The sequence below is a fragment of the Schistocerca piceifrons genome, chromosome 1 (assembly GCF_021461385.2).
Source record: "Schistocerca piceifrons isolate TAMUIC-IGC-003096 chromosome 1, iqSchPice1.1, whole genome shotgun sequence".
In the NCBI taxonomy this organism is placed as follows: Eukaryota; Metazoa; Arthropoda; class Insecta; order Orthoptera; family Acrididae; genus Schistocerca; species Schistocerca piceifrons.
In genome coordinates, this window is record NC_060138.1 from 838717422 (window position 1) to 838740869 (window position 23448).

Below are 23448 nucleotides of genomic sequence, written 5' to 3' on the forward strand. Positions count from 1 at the left end.
GATGTCCGTTTTAGGATTTATTATTCTAGAGTAATGTAGTCCATTCAGTCCTGACTGTTCAATGACGTACAGTTTGTAGTAAATGGTGATATACTCTACTTAGGCATTATCCAGCACTGGTACAAGCGATTCCCTCGCTATTCCGAGAATATGTCTTAACTACCAGCTATTCCGATTTCGTACAACCGGTCGATAGGTAGAGAACAGCCATGACGAGATATAGAAGATGACGGACTTGCTGTTTGAGAATGAAAGATGAATTTTGGCAATGGTGCTCTTCGCCTCCTACTTCAGATGAATAAAATATAGTCAGAGATCCTACATAAATCTGCATTGATTGCTCTAGTTGCTTTAAGGCGTAATTTGCAGATTAAATTAATACCTTCCTTGTCGCTTCAGTTGGCTTTCAATTTGTTACTGGTCACGGCTGTAAGTTGATCAGCGATCCATAGTGGGGCTCCTCTAAAAAAACACCTTTGCTTCCATGGAGGTAAGAATTCTTACCTCCATGTTTGCTTCGATCACAGCGGTAGTTTTTATCTTTGATACAGCGTTGTTTTTGTTCATAGTATTTGGTATGTTTATTGTTTACTTTGGTGCGGTGGGTATGTTAATCGTGTGGAGTGGAACGCGATTTATTAATTGACAGAAGATCACGAAAGAGACAGGAATTCGTATAATTTCACGAATTTTAAACTGACGCAGAGTAAAATAATGTTCACGCTACCTTGTATTTTTTAAACATCGATTTTCGCAATTGTTTCATTTGCATTAATGATGGAAAAAAGTACCACTATTATAAGAAGCAATCTAAGAGAACAAAGGATTCATGAAAGGGATGAGAGACGACAGGAAATTGTAAATCATCGACGAGCGCTGGGAGAGTTGAACTTAAGTGATCGAATCGTAAGCGCTACAGAAATCACGGATTTGGCGAATAAATTGAAATGCAAAAAGATAACGCTACAAGACATGAAGATTTTAAAACAGGCCCTTATACAAAGTGAGGACAATATACGTGCATTTTTAAATGTCAACGGCGCGCTTCATGCTCTAGTTCGTGAAGCATCCGGTAATTGACAATTATGTGTGTGTGTGTGTTTTTTTCTTTCTTTTCCAGAAACGTCTGGCACGGTTTGCTGGATGCTTATGTTTGATCAGCTTTTTTCTGTTGTAGTAAAACCCATTCCTTATTTCGGAATACTGCGCAGTTATTTCCTATTTATAGGTCTACTCCTGAAGCCATTTTACCATACTCACTCTAGCTGTGGATGGATACCCATAATCCTATAGTTAGGTCATTCAAAACTGACCTGAGAACGTTAGGCCCATTGGTTTCATCGTCACTTTATTCTTGTTCAAACATGTCTTCTGGGCAGCATCCGCCACCTTATTTCCCAATCAAAGTAAGCTTAGCCATTTGATTTTTCCCCAAATGCTAATTTTTTTTTTCACTTTTTAGCCGAGGTTAATTGGCAGGATAGTGAGCACTACACTCATGTCCCCATGTTTTAAAATTGTTAATAGCATTAGATTACTCTTTAACTGGCAATAAATTAAAGTTGACATGTTTAATTTACGTACGTTAATTCTATTTCTGTGTGTCAGTATGTTAACTTCAAACAGTATGTTATAGATAGGTATGGGTTTTGTTTAATCATACAGTGGCTGTAAAGGCCGAGGCATCTAGGGTACCAGTATATCGGTAATGCTAACGCATTTATGTTACACCATCATGTGTAATGATATTTTTGTAGATACATGTTATTAGTAGGTAGTTCTGTAATAAATAAAATGTTTATACTTGTTTTACCCCCTGTGCACATTTTACCCTGAGCTTCCATAGACAAAGAGTATATATTCACAAGATGATGCCCTTTGTTGATCCTAGTGAACAATGTGATCCATCGGCATATTCTTTGAAGTTTGCTTGCATTTATACTGTTTTTGTTTGTATGTTTCTTTTTAAAATAATAGATGTCATTTATGTGTTTGTTTGAAATATGTTGTTTGGTTCTTATTTTCAGTAGTGCTTGTTATTTATTTTGTTATGTATGTTGGTGTAGTATATAATGAAGTGTAAAATTTTGTAAAAACTGTTTCCATTATAGAGCTTGTTCCTAGCACTAGTGGTGTTAATCATGATAGTTCACCTTCTCAAAAATGAGAGGAGGCAGGGGTTGACTGTGTCTTCTGGAACAGATTTAGAATATTGGTACCCATATTTCAGTCAGAACAGATTTTATAGTAGGACTGTGTAGGCTAGTGACAAAAAAGATTTGATATTTTTTGTTGTTGAAATGACTGATTAGAGAAAAGATGAGACGTCATTTGTGGCCATTTAATCATTGGATGTGACAGCTGTGTGAGTTATGATAACTAGTGGTGAGTTCATGTGGTGTTGTCTGTGGGAGCGTGTATGGGTCAAACAGGCAGTTGTGTTGTTTAAAGTCTGGTGTTTGCTTGTCATGAGATTACTGTTAGCAGGAAATCTGTGACTGATTGGTTTAATTTTTGTATTGTTGCAATTTGTAATGTGAACAGAATAGTTGATGTGGAGGGGACTATTGTTGGAGTAGGCCTAAATGAATCTTGTTTTGGGAGTGTTAAATATTGCAAGGGTAAGTCAATTGTCAGTGTTTTGAGTTTTTGATGCTGTTTCAAGTAAGAGGATGACCTAGTATTAAACATCATTGAGAAATGGGATACAGTCATTGTTTTAAATATTGGTAAAAAAAACACTGAGGAGGGAGCTATTATTTATTGTGATGTATATATGAGGGTCGTTCAATAAGTAATGCCCCACTTTTTTTTTTCTCTTAACATATTTGTTTTTAAAAGTCAGAATTTGGTGACAATATACATCAACATGTCTTATCCATGTCCTATATTTGTACGTAGTCTCAATCACGTTCTGTGGCCATACTCCAACACTGTGGAAGAGCATGTATTCCCTGGTGGTAAAAGCTCTTGTCCTGTAGACATAGCCATGTTTTCATTGCATGACTGATAGTGTAGTTGTTTTCCAAGTGTTTTCCCCGTAGAGAATCTTTAAGCGCCAACAATTAAGATGAAATGACCTTTCTTTGAATCTTGTGGCCCACTGTGAGCATTCGTGGAACCCATCGTGAGCACTTCTTCAAATACCCGACAGTCTCCAAAGCTGACCGACAACTGTAGAGCTAATTATTTAGTTGTGATGTGCTGGTTGGCACAAATTATGGCACCCACACTATTCAGAATGTCTGGGGCAGTGGCTGATGATGGATCTCTGTTTCTGCATTTCCTGAGGCTGTAACTTTCTTGACCCATAGTCCAACTGTACTCCTATAAACTGCAGCATCGCCATACACTGCACACAAGTGTTTATGGGTGTTCACCGTGGTTTCTTTTTCTACACACAAGAATTCAATAACAGCATGCCACTTGTAATGTGAGTCGTATGTAGATGCCATTTTGATGCTGTACTACAGCTCTGTTATCTGCCAGAATGGTTAGAAACTTCACTAGCATGCAGAATAAACATCAGATGTGGAGCACCAACAAGGACGTTTGTCTGTGTATATTATTGGTTCTTTTTTTTTTTTTTTTTTTAAATGTGGGTCATTACTTATTGAACAACCCTTGTATGTGAGTGGTGTCTGTTCTGTCAGACATATCCAGCAGAATAGACATCATGTATGATGATGCAGCTGGAACAGACATGGAACTGTAGGAAGGAGAAAAAACGAGAATGACGGGTGGGATATTGTGATGGCTAGCTGCAGAGGGCATTGTGATAATGCTATGGCGAAAGTTCAAAGTTTGTGCCATACCAGGCCTTGAACCCGGATTTAGTGCTTCTTATGAGTGGTTGCCATAACCAGTTTGACCATCCGTATATCATCCCTGACCAACTCAAATTTCCAACTTATTGCACACAGCAATGCAGCATCCTTGTGTGTTGAACTCTCTATTAGCAAATTCTGATTCTCATAGAAGTTTGGATGATATTTATCCATTTGCACTGATACAAATGTGGGGGAGCTGGACATGTCTGACAGAGCAGACACCTCTAAGATATATGCATTTCTGAAAAAGAGGTAATCGTTCTTCAACGGTTGTTTGAGTGTGAATGCATAAATATTTTCTGAGTTCCTATGGGAAACAGAATTTGCGAGTGAAAAGTTTAATGGACGAGGGATGCTGCATTGCATTGTGCGATTAGGTTGAAAATTTGAGTCAATCAGGGACTGTGTCCGATTTGCTGAAGTGGTTAAGGCAGCTTGCTCATGAGAAGCATTAAATCTGGGTTCAAGTTGAAGCCTGCCCAAATCTTCAGCTTCCACCATTGCATTACCACAATACCATTTGTGGCTAGTTGTCATCCCCCCCCTCCCCCCTTTGCTCCATTTCCTTCCCCTTCCTACATTTCATATTTACATTTCTTCTGATGTAGAGGCCTTCTGTTGTAGGATTTACTCTATTCATTGTTGGGTAGAATTTAAAAGTTTTAAATCTAGGTTATGCACTGATACTGTAGGTGGATGTTTCTTTACATGTGCAAGAGCTGCGGGAAGGGGCTGTACATTGCAGTTGTATTTGAAGAAGTATGTATGGACAGTGAATATGTCGTTCAATCTTTTCTGAAGGTTAGGTTTTTTTGTGTGTGTGGGGATTTTTTTTTTTTTTTTTTTTTTTTTTTTTTTTTTTTTTTTTTTTTTTTTTTTGTAAGAATGGGTTGTTAATGCATGATTATTTGTGACTTGAGTTTGTGATAGTTATTACGTGTATTCTTATGTTTATATGCATGTGCGGCCAGCTGTGCCTTCACGGATTTGTTATTTTTTTCATATTAGTATTGCTATTTTATTTGTGATGTTTAGTATTTATTTTTGCTTCTTTTAATTTTTGTTTGGTTTGGGCCTCTCTTTCTCATAAAGTGCAGATTTCTTTAATTATGAGTGGAGTCAACTGTATATTTTATATTAATTGTTGCTACTTACTTTTCTGTTTGTAGAGTGGGTTGGTTGTTCATATTGCATGGTTTACTGTACCTGCTCAAGATATACCATAATTAATTCCGAATATTGAAGCCGATGAAAGTGTGCAACAATAGAAGCAAAAATGTTTCCATAAATATGGAATCAAGTTTGCATCTAATTGAGCTGAAATTTCACCTGTGGCCTACAGGGTAAAGAAATATTTGGTATTCTAAAATTATCTTCTTAACTTTGATCAAGTATGTTTCAGAAATGGGGGTAGGTGGAAATGTGTGGTTTGTGGCATAATGTTCATGCACACGTAAAGCTTTAGTAGTTGTTGAACAAAGTTCAGTTTGTGCACTATCTGTAACATGCAGGATATTGCAATTAGTATTCCAGTTCCTCTCATGCTTGGCCTAGCATGGCCTCCTTAACATATGGAGTTACTGCTGTTTTGTGAGTTCTTGCAGGTCCTGCCCTGTGGTCTTCTAGTTAGCATCCTTCAGAAAGCCCTAAAGCAAAAAATGTAATGAAATTATGTTTGGTGACCTTGGTGGTCATGAAATGAGTCCTTCACTGTTGGCGTCCATGAAATTGGTCCTCCTCTGCCAGGCCAGCAACCTGGAAATGTTGCGAAAAGCCTTCCTGATGATCAAGGCCCAGTGTATAGGGCCACCACTCTGCTGCAGCATGATGTCAGGTTATAGTTCTTCAACCCATGGAAATGCAAACAGTTCCAACATGTACAGATAAACAGTCAAGTTTATTCAAGCCTCTGCAGTGAAAGTACATGTTTGCCGTTGGACTGTCGCTCATAATTTCCCTGCTGAAGTATCCTCATAGCCACGCACTGTGTCAGTTCATGTTCATGGACACACTCAAGCGAGCTTTGTCTATAAACATGATCTTTATGATGTAGTCTGGGTCATTGCCAATGTGTCTCAGAATCTCAATTGCAAATGCTTTGTGCTTTGACCTGACATCAGGTTGAAACACATGCAGCACTTGCACATTGTAAGCATGAAACTACAGTCTCTTATGTAGCACCCTGTGCACTGTGGTTGGTGGTAGCTGCAGCTGTCAGGATGCCTGATTGATTGGTTCTGTTGGACTCCAGATGAATGTCTGTTGCACCCATATCACATTTGCAAGCATTCGTGCTTGGATGCCCAGAACCTGACCTCTTCATGACACTTCTGGTTTCTGTGAACCTCGTATTCCACTGCCTGATGGCCAAATGTCATATCGGTGTGCTTCTGTAACGTGTCCAGAAGTTCCATGGATCTGGGTGACAGATTTGGTCTCCATCAACCATTCCACACACTGTGCCACATGCTTGGGGGGGGGGGGGGGGGACATGACCATTTTCATTATAAAAATACCATACCCATTTGTGAAATGTACATTACTGAAGTTGTAAATATTTTGGAAGATCCTATACATTTAGTTTAGCAAATTACATGTTGTAATTTACTGTAAATTCACCCATACCTGCTAGAGGAGGTGTTTGATGTGTCATCCTTCCAGTCGAATGCAATGCTGCACTCATCTCTGTAGTGAATTAAGAATTCTTTCATATGTCACCAGATCATCTCAGAAATCTTGACAAGATTGCATCGTTCACTACTCCAGTTCTATAACCTTATCACCAGTAGTGCTGTATACTTCACTTTTGAGATGAACCCAGACAAAACACAACAGAGAATTTAGACCAGATGATCTTGGTAGGCTAAGGTACAGGTTCCAACCAACCTACTCATTTTCGACCACACTGGCATGTTAGACATCATCCTAAATCACCAACAAAATTTTCCGGTGCCCCCATTGTGCATCTAGCCCAATGAGATTGGAACTTACATGAACAGGCTACACTTCAAATACATTTCTGCTAGCTAAGATAGTTTTTCATTTTTTACTGAGTTTGCCTTGTAGTCTTCCTACTTTCCCCCACTCTAAAGTGAGTTTGTCTTGAGACAATATCAGTTTACTGCCATCAAAGCAAACACTGTGACCTACTAGTTATACCTGCTTGCATGAAAATACTTTCAATCGCAACAGGACAGAGTTCACATTGCAATTATTGTGTGGGATTTTATACAACTGCCTGTCACTGCAGACATTTCTTGTGTGTGTGTGTGTGTGTGTGTGTGTGTGTGTGTGTGTGTGTGTGTGTGTGTGTTTGTTTTAAATATGTACATTAGGAAGACTGGTCAATTTTTGGTTGACTACGTGATGCTACTACATGACTACATGGTTATGGAAAACCTAATAGGATCACTCTTAACATTTGACAGAGAGAAGATAAGATGTGGAACCTTATGGATATTACATCAGGTCATATTAAGAAACCTTCCCATTGTTACTGCCATTTATTTCATGTAGGAGAGAAAAAGAAAACTGCTGATGGATTTACCTTTCCCCAGACATCCAATTTAACTGAATTTTCTTAAAGTGTTTAACTGATACCAGGCAAATCTTTCTAGCAATGTTTCAAGACAATTTTTGGCAATCTCCATCAGTAAATGCTCAATAACTTTTTGTTAAAAGAAAAGATATTTCAAAACTTATCTCTGTTACAATTTCTAAGTCCTTAACAGGTTTTCTGAACATCACTTGCTGGCATGCCAATTCTCATTTCAAGGTAGGAATTGTGTGTTTGCAGATAGCAGACTTTTTTCAGTGTCTCCGTAAGTTGTATTCTTTTGGGACAGGTGAAAGACTTTTGCAAATAAGGCAAATGATATTGTTCAGTCATTTCACAAAAATATATCTTTTAGTCCAGCTACCCTGAAACTCCCGCTTCTCATATGTGGCCTACTTGGTCCTTCTTCGTCCATTCTACATTTAATTTTAGATGTTCTCCAAATGGAGACACTGAATTCTCACAACAGTGCTTATGAAGAGAAAAACAAAATCTTAATTACAAAAAGATTACTTTATAAAATTTGGTTACGCTATTATTGGCCAATGGTTGTGAAGTAAATGCTTCCTGATTCACTGAAATGTATCAAATTGTTACTAAACTTTGTTGCAAAAAGTTCAACCCTGTTACTGAGTCTGCTGATGAAACTCAGTGATGCAAGGTATGCACTATAGAATACGTTAACCACTGATGGCTAAACAATATTGTTTCTTGTGCACCCACATGTTCACTTGACTACATTATTGTGGAAGTTCAAAAATAACATATTGCGAAACAAGTTATTGTTCTGGATTGGGGTCCATTGTCCCAGTGCCAGCTAGACTGGCATGGCTCAAAAGAATTAAGTTCTGCAAGGGCCTGCCATTTCCTTTCTGGGAGAGAATGGAAGATGAGAAAGAATGATATTAAAGTTTAAAAAATTTACAATAGTGAACAATGGGAGGTGGGCTGCACTTTGTGCATTCCTGTTGTAAACTAATATCACCAATAGCTTGTACTGAAGTTTTTTATTGCTGTAATGATTCACATTACACTACATTGATGAACATACTTTGACTGATTTACATGTAAAAATAATAGCTTTGAAGAAAGTTATGTACATCATAAACTGCTTTATATAACAAAGTAATTTGATAAAAAACATACTCACCAAGCGGCGGCAGAGCATGCACTTAAAAAAAAAAAAAAGGTTACAATTATGCAGGCTTTCGAATCCAGTGTCTCGTTCTTCCAGCAGATGTTTGAAGGGGAAGGAAGAGGGGTGAAGGAAAAGGAATGGAGAGGTCTAGAAAAAGAGGTATATTTCGGAAAAGTCACCCAGAGCTGTGGGTCAAGTAAGGCTTCCTGGATGGGATGAGAAGAAGAAACTGATTGTTCGGGACTGCACTGGATGAGATTTGAATAGATTGTCAAACTCATCTCGTACAGTCCCCAACAATCAGTCTTTCATTCCTATCCCATCTGGTGGGTGACTTTTCCAAAATCTGCTCCTTTTCCTAGACCTCCCCAGTCCTTTTCTTTCTCCCCCTTCCTTCCCCTTCTACCCTTCTGTTGGAATAAGGAGCCACTGGTTCTGAAAGCCTACATAATTAAAACCTTTTCTTACGTGCATGTTCTGCCGCCACTTGGTGAGTAGATTTTTTATCTATCCAGTTACACTATACTGTCAAAAATTCATTGTTTTCATTACTTTTAAGTATGCTTTTGACGTAATAATATTATAGATTATTTTATGAGCTTTGTTAGAAATTATGCAACATGACATTTAGCATCATTGTTTTTAATTAATATACAAATTACTTTCCAGTTACAATGTGCAGTATAATGATGGTATAATCTGAGCGCGTTTGTCAACATTGTGTTTTGTGAAATGTATGACTTTTGATGTAGAAAAACATTAAGACTCGATACTAGTAATATTCAAGTGACGACAATATTAGAATTTTTTGTAATTCACTAATGTGTATAGCACTGTTCTATAGATGATTGAAAGTTACATAAATATCAAATGTAAATTCAAATAAATTTCACATAATGTTTTACATATAAATGCACAAGTTAATTACTGCACACAGTGTGCAAGTAGGATATGCTATTGTGGTATTAGGCATACAAGTGAATATGGATTGGATCAAATCCCACTCTGCCATGTTATAGTGCATAGCGAATACAAAGAATTCTGACCTGTGTGCTCTAAGAAGCTCATCCACGCGGCAACCTTGCTCTTTGTTGCACAAGGTGTATTTGTAACATGTGCTGTCGTACACATAATCCACAAACCGTGGTGTGCATCCATGGAGCACAACAATTAATGCTGCTAGTTGTGAATATACCAACTTCCTGCAGCTGTTGCTGTAATTTGATGAAAATGATATTTGATGTGCTGAAGTGATCCAGAAAACATATTCAGTATATGCATTGTGTGGCTCTACCATCTTGGATTGTACCGTGAAGCAGAAGATTTGAAAATTATCTGATCTTCAAACTTATTTCATATGCAAATGGTACATTTCTGGACATGGGTTCCTTATCAAGACTTTACTACATCTGTTCAACAACACCCCTCCACATGTAAAAGGAATTGTGGAATGCCTAGTATACCTCTCATAAGCATATAATGGGAGGAGCTTACATGCTTCACAGCATTTTCTGACATAAGGTGGTCAACTCTGCTCCTGGCCATTTTTTGGGGGTGGCCATTCATTCCAGTGGACAACTGGTTGGTGGTAATGCCTACATAAAATGCTGTTCAGAAATTACAGCTTACTGATTTCAGAGGTGGCCCTGTCCGTGCTGTGCACTGCAGTGACAAAAATCATGGGATGATGATTTTCATGTAAACAGGTGGCGGTAGTATCATGTACAAAAGGTATAAAAGAACAGTGCATTGGTGGAGCTGTCTTTACTACAAGATGATACATGTGACATGGTTTCTGGCAGGATTATGACCCCATGATGGGAATTTACAGACTTTAAATGTAGGATGGTAGTTGGAGCTAAACACATGGGACATTCCATTTCAGAAATCGTTGGTTATTTTAATATTCTGAGATCCACAGTGTTCTGAGGATACCAAATTTTAGGCATGACCTCTCACCACAGACAATGCAGTGGCCGATGGCCTTCACTTAACAATCAAGAGCAATGACATTTGCATAGAGTTGTCAGTCCTAACAGACAAGTAATACTGTGTGAAGTAACTGCAGAAATCAATGTCGGCTCTACAGTGATTGTATCTGTTAGGACAGTGCGGCGAAAATTGGGTTTAATGGGCTATCGCAGCAGATGACCGATGCAAGTGCCTTTGCTGAGAGTACGACGTGACCTGCAGCAGCTCTCCTGGGCTCATGACCATATCAGTTGGACCCTAGCTGACTGGAAAACCGTGGCCTGGTCACGAGTCCTGATTTCAGTTGGTAAGAATTGATAATAGAGTTCAAGTGTGGCACAGACTCCACAAAGCTGTGGACCAAGTTGTCAACAAGGCACTGTGCAAGCTTCTGCTGGCTCCAGGATGGTGTGTGCTGTGTTCGCATGGAATGCACTGGGTCCTCTGGTCCAGCTGAACATATCGTTGACAGGAAATGTTTGTGTTTGGCTACTTGGAGACAATTTGCTGCCATTCATGGACTTAATGTTCCCAAACAAATGTAATTGCCACTGGGCCACAGTTATTTGTGATTGGTCTGAAGAAATTTGTGGACAATTTGAGCAAATTACTTGGCCACCCAGATTGCCCAATATGAATCCCATCAAACATTTATGGAACATAATCGAGAGGTCAGTTCGTGCACAAAATCCTGTGCCAGCAACACTTAGGCAAATAAGGACAGCTTTAGAGGCAGGGGACTTCCGACAACTTTTTGAGTCCACACAATGTAGAGTTGCTGCAGTGCATTGAGCAAAAGACGATCTGACACGATATTAGGAGATATCTTTATCTCCTCTGTGTACAATGAGCCTGAGATGGGACTGGAGTAACATGTGCAATGTGGGTGGATTAGTCAAGTTTTGCACCTTATTTTTCCACATGAGTAATGTAGCAAGAGGTGGGGAATAAATGTGGTGTGAGGACTGAGGATGGACTAAGAAATTGCGTAGATTTAGTAAGCAGTGAAGTACCACCTTGGGAAGTGTGGATAGGATGTTCATCATTTCCAGGCAGAGTGACAAGTAGTCAAAGCCCAGGCAAAGGATATGATTCAGTTTTTCCAGTCCAGGATGATACTGGCTTTACAGATTATTCTTAGGTTTGGTTGGAGACTTAGGAATATGTGTGGATGTTTCATATACACATACAAGAGGAACTACCATGTGGTTAAACAGTGCCTTTCATTCTTCAGTCATTACTTTTGAAAAATTCTTGCATCCCCCAAACCTGGTTTTTTATGATCAGTTTTTCCCCAGTTAAATACTCTATGTGGAGTGCAGTTGTTAATGTGGAATTGTTCAATCTGATCTCTCTGTTGGAAACCATTATTATGTGTTTGAAATATCTGTTTTAATGTCATTTATTGTTATCTCCATTTCACACAATCCTGAAACTCTGAATTCAGCCCTTTTTCACTTGTGTAGGTAATCTCAAATTATATATCATTGAAAGTTTTTATTTGGTTTGAATATTCATTTTTGATTACTATGATCAGGATGTAAATTTAATTGTACATGCATGGAATAGTCTTTTAAGAACAAACGATTTTCGTTACATGGTTATCAGCTTTCATTTGAAATACTAAGACTTCAGTTTCTTTTGGGAATCTGGCAAAAGCTGAAGTAGTGGAATTGTGTAGATTCTTTGAATAGTGATAAATCATGTAAGTCCAATTTTTATGTTGTGTTGTGTTAGATCAGTGACTTGTAGTGGGAACATAGCAGTGTTCATCAGGAATGTAAACATAGCAGTCGAGTGCACAGTGTATTAAGAAAATGATTGTTATGATACATCCATTTGCTTTGCTAAAATGCAACCAAACCATCAACTTCTCTACCTCACCAGTTCAAAAAGTTTTGAGTGTGGATTGATCAAAAACGGGGAAACAGTAAATAGCGGTTTTAATGCTTTACTACAGAGTCTGCCCCCTCCCCCACTCACATACACTTACATACAATGCACAGAACACTCGTACAATCATGTGAAACTGTCTTTGGGATGATGTTTAACTTACATCTCTCATTGGCTTGAATGTCAATTATGTTGCCAAAATATTCACCTTTCATGTGGATTTATGCATTTTTGTGGTTGGTTCTTATGGGTAACACCGAGTCTCATCTCCTATGATGATGATCTCCCAGAAAAGATTGGTCATGTTTTGCATTTCAGTCAAGCTGTATCCGTGTGTCACTTTTATTTGTGAGTCAAGATGTGTGGAACAAACACGCACACTTTTCCCTTTTTCAAAACATTCTGGAGAAAGTCTTGAACATGTGATTTAGAGATGTCACTCCGTTGTGACACAACAATGTCAACACACTGTAGCCTTATCCACTACTTAAGAATGTGTCCTGATAACTGACTGGTCGAATGCACAGCTGTTGTTTACAGTTGTTAGCTCAAGTTGTCACCATAGTTACTGCAATGACATCACTTGCATGCCAAGAGTAAAATCATACTCAAAACGTTTTGCTTCATGATATGCTATAAGTAACTCTGACACCACAGCTTCCATTAAAAATAGCGACATCAGTGATGTCACTGCTCAAGACAGTATTAGAATCAATATGTGTAGTAAACATTGCAATCCAAGGCTTCACCCACAATAACTAAACAGCATATAGTAAGCAAAACTCTCAAATGACATCTACAACAGAAACACTGTTGTGTTCTTCAGTCTGAAGACTCATTTGACGCAGCGGTCCATGCTAGTCTATCACGTGCAAGCCTGTTCATCTCGGCAAAATGACAGCAACCTACATCCACTTGAAACTGTCTGCTGTAACAGACACTGATCCTTCTTTACAGCTTTTACCTCCCAGACTTTTCTTCATCATCAGATTGACTATTTTTTCGTGCTTCAGGATGTGTCTTGTCATCTGATCTCACTCCATTACATTTGCAGTCAACTGAAACATACAAAGAAAAACATCACAGATGCCAACTACGTAACATGTTTCAAATTTCAAAGAATTGTTCACTTGTTAATCACCTTTACAGTGTATTAATTTAATGTACAAAATGTGCCTATAGCACTGGCCAGCTCTGTGGTAATTTTAACAGTTTTCTCATTTGAATTTTTCATTTGATAAAAGTATGTATAATGATTATTTAGCAGGAGAAATGCAAGCATTTAATTTATTTAGTACAGTGTTAACTATGTTCTGTCAATAGACAACTTACTAACTATTAACAGTTCAGAGACTTAAAAATAACCTTCAATTTTACTGAATACTATTGTTCCATTTATTGCTAAAAACATCATATGCACCAGCAGAGACTGAATGTACTGTGTTTCATTGTAAAAAGAAGTACTGTTAAGCAAATCTTTAATTTCATTCAACAAATCTCATTCAATTAAAAATTATGGTATATGGAGCTGCATTTTCTGTACAGATAGTAAGTTTGGACTGATCATTATTCATTGCACCAGTAACATTTTGCAGGTCATAAAACACCATACAAGTTGGAAGCTATCAACTGCTGTTGCAATCTTGCACTTGGAAATGAAAAAGTTGGAATGCAACTAACCAAAGCATTTGCACCTTATCTTATTTCACAGTTGGATTGCTTCAGCCATGTATTCCTGGTAAATAATTCATCATTTTTCTTCTTTTTCTTCTTCTTCTTATTAATACCAGAATTGCCCTAACCATATACAGTGGGAAATATTGTTTTTTTATATTTGCTTAGAGCAAAGTTATGAAGTGTGTGTTGATAGAAGACATGCCCTATGAAGGGGATAACCAGTATGTGCTGTTATTGTATGTAGAATATATGGATAAAATGATGAAGAAAGCAACTTTTATGAGTTAGTTACCTCTATTAAAGGAATTTTCATGTTTATCCTTCAAATTAACAAACTGTAGAATATTAAGGAAACTCAGTCAGAGGAAAGATATTGAAAACTACAGAAAAGTGTAGATTAGTAGTATGGATGCAAATATCCAGCTCGATAGAGAGCATCACAATGGAGTTGTGCCGGCCGCGGTGGTCTAGCGTTTCTAGGCGCGCAGTCCGGAACCGCGTGACTGCTGTGGTCGCAGGTTCGAATCCTGCCTCGGGCATGGATGTGTGTGATGTCCTTAGGTTAGTTAGGTTTAAGTAGTTCTAAGTTCTAGGGGACTGATGACCACAGATGTTAAGTCCCATAGTGCTCAGAGCCATTTGAACCATTTTGAATGGAGTTGTAAGTAAGGTGAACATTATCTATGGTTAAAAAGAAAATGATGTGCAGTTAACATTTACAATCAAGGAATTGAGACTTATTCAATGAAAATGGGCAGCAAGTTTAAATAAAAATGTGTGACATGTACAGAGAAAATACCACCCATCAAAATGACTGGGTGCAGGGATCACAGTGATTGTAATATAGCAAACTTTTGCCACCTAAGCTGGGAAACATGGGATGAAGTATGTTTCAGAAATAAATTGCTTTCAGCTGCATATGTACATAAACAGCTGAAAGCAGTTCACTTCTGAAACGTCTATTTCTTCATCTGTGGTTCCCCTCAATAAAAAAAATTTGTGGGTTGCGTCCTACGTATATCCGTGGTGTGCCCCCTTCCACCTGGCTCTGGGAGGCATGGTACAGAGAGCAGTGGGCAAGGTGAGGGGAGAAGTCGTGATGGTAGCGGGAATGCTGTGCTCATTTCTGTCAGAGCATTCCAGCCCTGTCTCGTGAGGAGGTCAGTGGTGGGCGTGCTCCAATGAATTGCCGCTATTGCTGGATTCCATGCTGTGCTTAGTTGGTGTCCTTTGTCTCTGTTTACAAGATTCTCATGAATGCAAATTTCTAAGGACTCTTTTATGACACTGTCCCAATAGCTGGCAGCTTGGCAGAGCACCTTGGTGTTCTCCAAGTCAAATATGTGGTATTCTTTGATGCTTTGTTGTCCTATCACTGATTTCTCTGTCTGTCCTAGTTGCACATGCTCAATATGTTCCTCATAGTGGTTAAAAATACATTGCTGTGTTTGTCCAATGTACTGTTGACTGCAGTTGCAGGCAATGCTGTAAATTCCTGGTACACTGAGTTTAAGGGGGTCTTTCACAGAGCCAAGTCACTCTCTGTACCCAGCATCCGAAGCTAGGTGGAGGGGATCACACCACTGGCAAAATCTCAACACTTCGCCAGAAGATGATGAGTACGTTACACGTCGAAATGTTGTGGTCTTATAATACTGCCATTTGGCTGGAGAGCTTTGCATCAGTCAAAAAAACTATTTGTATTATGTAGCAACTCATCATATCACAAAGATGCTAAGTCACAGATAGGTGCAACAAACAAGACTGTCACAAAATGAGCTTTCAGCCAACATGATCTTTGTCAAAAATAGACAACACACACACACACACACACACACACACACACACACACACACACACACGAAAACTCTACTCACTGTGAGTTACATTTGCGTGAGTGAGTGAGTGTGTGTCTGTTGTCTATTTTTGACAACCTTGCTGGCCAAAAGCTCATTTTGTGACAGTCCTCTGTTGTGCTTATCTGCAACTCAGCATCTCTGCCGTATGGTGAGTAGCAACTATCCTTTTCATAATAATGTTACGTTCCATCCTGGATTTTCCATTGTTTAAAAAACTGTTTGTCTGGGATGAGGAGTTCAATGAAGCAGATGTAAGTAAAATGTTCAATAACTTTCATGGGACATATCATTACCATTTTGACATAGGCTTCCCACTTCAACAATGTAAATTAAAACCAACTAGAACCAAAAGTTGGATCACGTCAAGTATAAAAATCTCCAGCACAAAGAAAAGATTTCTCCATACAAAGGAAAAAAAAAAATACTGAATCATTAAAAATGCAAAATTATGTCAAGAGTATGGTAGGATCTACCACAAAGCTATTAAAGATCCAAAAATAGGGGTAATGATGAATAAATCTGCAAATTGAAAAACATATCATGTGCAACACGGAACATCAGATCCTAAACAGGCACCAAGCCAATGACAAAAATTATTAACCTAAATCTGGAAAATGGACAAGTATCTGATATCACCTCAGTAGCTAATATTTTTATTGAGTACTTTAGCAGAAAAGCAAATCTTATGTAAAGTAACTTTCAGGCTCTTAACATGTACCAATATGAAAACCGCAAGCCACACAATGGATCTATGTTTCTCAAAAAAGTCAGACACAATGAGCTACACTGGCAATTAAATCATTAAAGAAACTTTCACGGGGTTTTCATGTCATTTTGGCCTGTATTATAAACTGAACAGGACATTATATTGTAGACCTGCTGAAGCATATTTATTATTAATCACTCCTTATTAACAGGTATATTTCCAAATCTGCTAAATGTTGCAAAGGTAACTCCCTTGCACAAAAAGGGAGCTACAGGCAATGTTAACAATTACAAGCCAGTAGCTCAGCTTAGTGGCTTGTCTTGTATAATATGTTGCTAGAGCTTATTAACAAAAACTCTTTGTTCTCAAATCACCAGCTTGGTTTCAGCATTCACAACCACAGCACTCTACAAATTCCTGTATGCTACACTAAAAGCTATAGATGGAAAGGAAATTGCTCCTGGAATATTTTTGGACCTATGCAAAGCATTTGACATTATAGATCACGCTATTGTATTACATAAGTTGGAAAGAAAGTGGAAAGGGAGTTAGAGTTACTCCAAATGAATGGATTAGGTCATATTTTACCAACCAACAACAAAAAGTTGTTCTTAAACAAGATAAAATAACTGGGAGCATTTTAAGAAAAACAGTATACTCATCAGAAAAAGCTACAATGAAATCTGGTGTGCCACAAGATCAACATTAATTCCAGTCCTCTTTCTTTTGCTTATAGGTGATCTGAGTGAGACTGTCCCTGACAAACAGAAAACTTCATTTGCTGATGACACTAGTATTTTGATAACAGGGTTAAACCAGTAATCTACATGTATTTAAACCGGGGACCTAGAAACAACATAGAGGCTTTGTCCCGCCGTAGCCCACAGTGGTTTGCAACAGGCCACAGCAGTTCACCACCCTCCCCCCCACCACCACCACCAAACCCAGAGTTGGTGATCAGTTCGGCTCCCAGTTGACCCCCCTGGGAACGTCTCACACGAGATGAGTGTAACCCTAGATGTTTGCATGGTAGAGTAATTATGGTGTATGCTTACATGGAGACAGTGTTTGCGCAGCAATCGCCGACATAGTGTAACTGAGGCAGATTAAGGGGAACCAACCCACATTTGCTGAAGCAGGTGGAAAACCACCTGAAAAACCATACACAGGCTGGCCAGCACACCGGACCTTGACACTAATCCACCAGGTGGATTTGTGTCGGGGACCGGCACACCTTCTTGCTCGGGAAGCAGCGTGTTAGACTGCATGGCTAGACGGGCGAGCAGACACACCATTGTTGGAGCTGATACATTATTTTGAAAGAAATGAACTTGTAAGAAACACTGAAAAATGGTAACCATGAACTTTCATATATCCCGCCCTATGCAACAAAATGACCACTCATTGAGAATAAATAACAAAAACTTAAAATTGATTGATGACGTGAAATTTCTGGGAAGAAATCTGCAGCTAAACTGTCATCAATCTATTATATGCGACAGATATTAAACACAAGCTGTAACAGAGAAATATTAATAGAGGTATATCACACTCACATCAGATGAGCAGTTAGATATGGAATAATATTTTGAGATAATGCACCTTATATAGTTGATCCATATTCAAAACCCAAAAATTAGCTATCTGAGTCATATGCAACACAGAGAGACAAGACCCGTGTCTCCCTCGTTTCCTGACATTAAAGATACTGAACCTCCCAAGCCTGTACATGTTTGAAATGACAGTCTTTTCACGGGAATGTTTAGAAACCTCCAATGAATATCAGCAAAACAGCTCTGTGCACAGTTATAAGCGGGAAACTGCAGTAACATCCATGTCTCCCTGGCCAGGGCATCAGTCTTCCAGAAAAGCTTCATAGAAGCACACAGTTTTATAATCATCTCCCTAACAATGCCAAGTTATTAAAGGAAGAAAGTTAAAAAACAAAAAAAAAAAAAAAAAAAAAAAAACATGCGGAAGTCATTTCTGATGGACCACTGTTTCTACTCTGTAAACGAATTCCTCATCATTTAAAGTGGAATCTTATAATGTAAAATTACCAGATATATTACAGGAACTGTGTGTGATAAATCACACCTATTTTACGTATGGTACTGTATTAACATAATCATTTACATTAAACTTGTCCAGAGCAGTCACATGTGATAAAATCTATTATTATTTGTATTTATATGTAATCTTTATCTCCTTTGTATCCTTTTTTATTTTTAACTTGTCCTATATCTGTTCAAGATGTCACATGACCGAAACTAAATAAATATCAGGCCAATTTGCGTGTGTGACATTGATGATGGCAGCATGTATTTGGATTGAAGGTTGTAGTGGCAGATGTAAATGGCATAACCAGATTCTGAACCGCTGTAGGGTAGTAGTAATCCCACTCATCATGCCTTATGTTTCGTGCTGTCACAAGAAACATTTTCCAGAAGTGAAGATTTCACACCATTTTATTGGAAGTCTCCAGCTTGGTCCATTTGTACTGGAAGCAGATCACATTCAAGTTATGTCCTCTTTAGAAGTTTTTGGTACATTTGTGTACAAAAATCTTAGAAATTATCATTTGTGTGTGTCCCAGAGGGATTGGAGATTGTCTAAAATCTATCACTAACTACTGAATGTATGGGCATATAAAGTTCAAATTCGAGTAGTGACTTGTACGTATAGCTGGCTGTGCATTTAGTTGAATATAATGGAAAGGTAAAAATAAATTAAGAACAATGAAATATATGTTTTTCTATGTAACAAGAAAAAAATACTGGCTCTGGTGTAAAAGAAGACACTTTAATTACATGAAACTTGCAGTGATTCATAAATAATCACTATTTTCACACAGGAAAAAATTTTTCAGTTCACTGATTTTTAAAACAGTCGCTAAACATCTTATCTTTGGGTTCACATAAAAAGTAATGCTGAACTCAATATGAAGGGTGATTTGAATGCCATGGCATTTTACTTGGCAAGTGCTATACTCTCAGCTTGCCCATTAAAGGAGAATAAAGAGTGTAATGTGGACCCAGAACTACACTATGTGACCAAAAGTATCCAGATATCTGGCTGAAAATGACTTACAAATTCGTGGCGCCCTCCATCGGTAATGGTGAAATTCAATATGTGTTGGCCCATCCTTAACCTTGATGACAACTTCCACTCTCGCAGGCATACGTTCAGTCAGGTGTTGGAAGGTTTTTGGGGAATGGCAGCCCATTTTTCACAGAGTGCTGCTCTGAGGAGAGGTATCGATGCCTGTCGGTGAGGCCTGCCATCAAGTTGGCGTTCCAAAACATCCCAAAGGTGTTCTATAGGATTCAGGCCATGACTCTGTGCAGGCCAGTCCATTACAGGGATGTTATTTATTAATTGAAGACATAAAGTCTGTAAATGAGTCCGCAATTATTTTTGGCACTTTATTTTCGTAAGTCCATCTTGGTCACACAGACTTCTTACACTTTATTACCGGTTTTGCCCTACTGCCATCTTCAGATCTGTTAAAAAGATAAATACTGTGCAAGCGACAGGTTCAATAAGTTAATGCCAAATCTAACAAGTCTTAGTGATACGTAAAATATAAAATATGAAATGTTTATAGCCACATATAGCAGCCATACATACAATTAAAATATTCTGATGTAAATCATCGTCAAGTTAAACATGTGAGTACACGGTATGTGCTGGTAATAGACAGATTCCGTCTGGTATTTGTGCAAGAGACTAATGCCAGCAGAGGGCACTTTAGTTAGAGTGCATATTAAACCAGTGTCGCCAGTGTGATGATTAAATTGCGGCATGCACAGTCATTAGTTCAATTTTTTTTTTTTAAATTAGTTCCCACAGCAAAACGAGTGTCTGACAATGAAATGTAACTGATGTGAAATTGAATTCATATTACAATACCATAAAAAGTACAAATACTAATATAATACAGTCACTAGCCTGACTAGGTAAAACGTACAACCTGGATAAGCTAGTATAAAAAGTGTAACAATAAAATAAAATATCTAAAAAATCTTCCAGCCTGACAAATCGATTACTATAAACATAATTGTAGTATAATTAATAAAATAGTAACTATACATTACAAGTAAAAAAATCGATAGTTGATATTATATCCAGCGTGTGGTTTCGATGGCGACATTTTGTAGTATCCTTGTTTTCCTGTGGTGGAGCTTACAGAGGAAGACCCAGTCTCCTCGTCGTCAGTGGCCGGCGCATGTCAATCCGCTGGGGTGCTGTACGCTACTCAGTCTTGCAGGAGACTGCACTGTGACCTTTAATCACACTGCAGAGTGTCTTAATCTTGAACTGTATTCAGAATCATGTGTGTAGGTTTGTGTAGTAAAGTGAATAAGGTTGACATTATGTTGCGTGAACAGAGTAGATGATAGCCAGTCAAGCTTTCTGAGTTTTGAGTGTGATGGATGCTCTGCTCAGCATTCTAGATTCGCAATTGGCTGGACTGAGATATAAGTTTCCATATGACCATTTAACTTTTCTGGGATTTCCTTAGACTAAGGCAAATGTTGGGATGATTCAGTTGAGAAAGACATGTCTGAATTTCCACCCTGTCTTTCCCGAACATGAGTGTCTGCTCCATATATAATGACCTTATTGTCACCAAATCCTAATTTTTATTTTTGTGATTTATCACTGAATTTTGCTTTAAATGCAAAGCATAGTAATAAATCATTGCCTTGATTCTGCTTATGATCATTATATGTGAAGGGAGTCTGTGGGAGGTCATAATTGAGATATAGCCAATGAGTGTATTCCAGCTATTCCTCCGTATGTTGGCTATTATTATTTAAAGCAAGCTGTAAAAGGCATTTAGTGTCAGGAATGAACTCCAATGTGCTTGTAATTGTGCTAATATTCCAGATTAAACTTAAGTGTGTATGTTAGTGTGTTGACTACATTTGTTACTTTTAACAGTGCTTCAGAGAAATTTCTCTATAGAGATTCAAGGATGTTCTTTGAAACCTACTATTAGTTGATCTGAGACAGAAACCAATGTGAATACTCCAGTGCAGTGAATGAGTCAGGTGTGGTCTTAACAGTAATGTACACATGAATTGCTCAGAATCAGTAGTCAGGGAGTAGACTAATTATAACTGTTTTGTAGGTCAGAACATTTCACAAATATAGTGGCAGAGGAGATTGATTTGGGTTCTCCAGTAAAATGGTTTCATTGTTTAGTGCACTTACGAGAATTATGCAATGAAATTGTGTATCACACAGTTTCTGGGCAATGTGAATGATGATGGTGAACTTCCTTTGACTGTTTGGAAGGAAACTATCATTCACCCTGCTGAGCTACTGTATTCCATTTCTTTATTGTGTAGCTGTCGGCTGCTGCACATATAGTGAGCACTTGTCTTAACTAATCCCATTGGCTGTGTTCAATTAAGATTTATTTTCATTACTGGATTAGTAATTCAGACTTTCAAGATCCTTAGGATGATTTAAGAACACTTCTTTCTACCTTGACAAAAATATTTTATTGTTTGTTTAATTAACCAGTTGATGTTACTCTGTGCAAACTTCATCATCATTCACAATATCAGCACATTAGTGGGACATTTAACTGATATATGTGGTGTCTGTTCTTTCAACTTGCACCTGTGGTGTAAGTTGAGAATTTTGGTTTGATGGGAGTCGTGCTAGGGTAGTCTGTGCAGTTGTGGTGACCACTGTGCCCGGATGGCGTGGTAGTCAGTGCATTTTCCTAGTGAGCGGGAGTGCCGTGTTCAAATCCCAGTCCAGCTCAAATTTTCAACTTTCCCCATTGATATAGATAAATGCATTCTGGCATCTAATGTCTTTAATTCCATTGTGTCTTCATTTAACCGAAATTCCATTTCTGCAGAACATCTACATCTAGTAAAGAGAAGTGTTTCAGTGTACAAAAAGTTATAATTTGTTTCACTTCTGAATTGATTCTATGTACAGAAAACAACACATTGTTACCTGCAACAGGTTCTTTGGCATGCCAGTGTAGAAGTGTGCACAGAAACAGCCAAGTGAAAAATCCATTAAATACATACATTTATTTAAAATAAAAAGGTGATTTCAGAATTTTCTTTTTTTGAGACCGCATGTACAAGAATTGTGTGCTGATTTGGAATTCTAGAGCCACATATTTTACTGTTTGCATCCTTTCTGCATAGTTTTTCATTGAGTGTATCAATACCTGTTTTTATTGTGATATGTTGTGAAAGCTCAAGCATTTGCAGTAGTGCTGCCATAAACTATTTCATTGTATAATTACGTGTGAAATAAGTTAGTTTTCAGAATTTTAGGACTCTTACAAAATATAATATCCTAAATTATTGGTATGAGTGTTTTGGATATGTAACTTATTTTTAGTGAATCGGGTACTGCCAAATAATACATTACCCCAGAATTTCATTGTATATCAACGCAAATAAATGTGTATTTTTGAGAGTTTTCAGAAGCTACCATTGTCCTTTGAGTAATCTATTAGTTGTTGTTTGGTCTTCAGTCCTGAGACTGGTTTGATGCAGCCCTCCATGCTACTCTATCCTATGCAAGCTTCTTCATCTCCCAGTACCTACTGCAACCTACATCCTTCTGAATCTGCTTAGTGTATTCATCTCTTGGTCTCCCTCTACGATTTTTACCCTCCACGCTGCCCTCCAATACTAAATTGGTGATCCCTTGATGCCTCAGAACATGTCCTACCAACCGATCCCTTCTTCTAGTCAAGTTGTGCCACAAACTTCTCTTCTCCCCAATCCTATTCAGTACTTCCTCATTAGTTATGTGATCTGCCCATCTAATCT

At 38.1% G+C, this 23448-nt stretch overlaps 1 protein-coding gene across 2 annotated transcripts in view; it reads left to right on the forward strand.

The window, feature by feature from the left end:
- The first annotated feature begins 535 nt into the window (after nucleotides 1-535).
- The window catches only part of LOC124714988 (importin subunit alpha-2), a 55174-nt gene continuing 32261 nt past the window's right edge, over nucleotides 536-23448 (forward strand). The window contains exons 1-2 of one of the 2 annotated variants that reach the window (XM_047243065.1): nucleotides 536-1072; nucleotides 13984-14126. In XM_047243065.1, coding sequence (XP_047099021.1) covers nucleotides 775-1072; nucleotides 13984-14126 — 441 coding nt within the window. In that variant the 5' untranslated portion in view covers nucleotides 536-774. The remainder of the gene's footprint in view (nucleotides 1073-13983; nucleotides 14127-23448) is intronic. The other variant, XM_047243066.1, reaches the window with a different exon arrangement.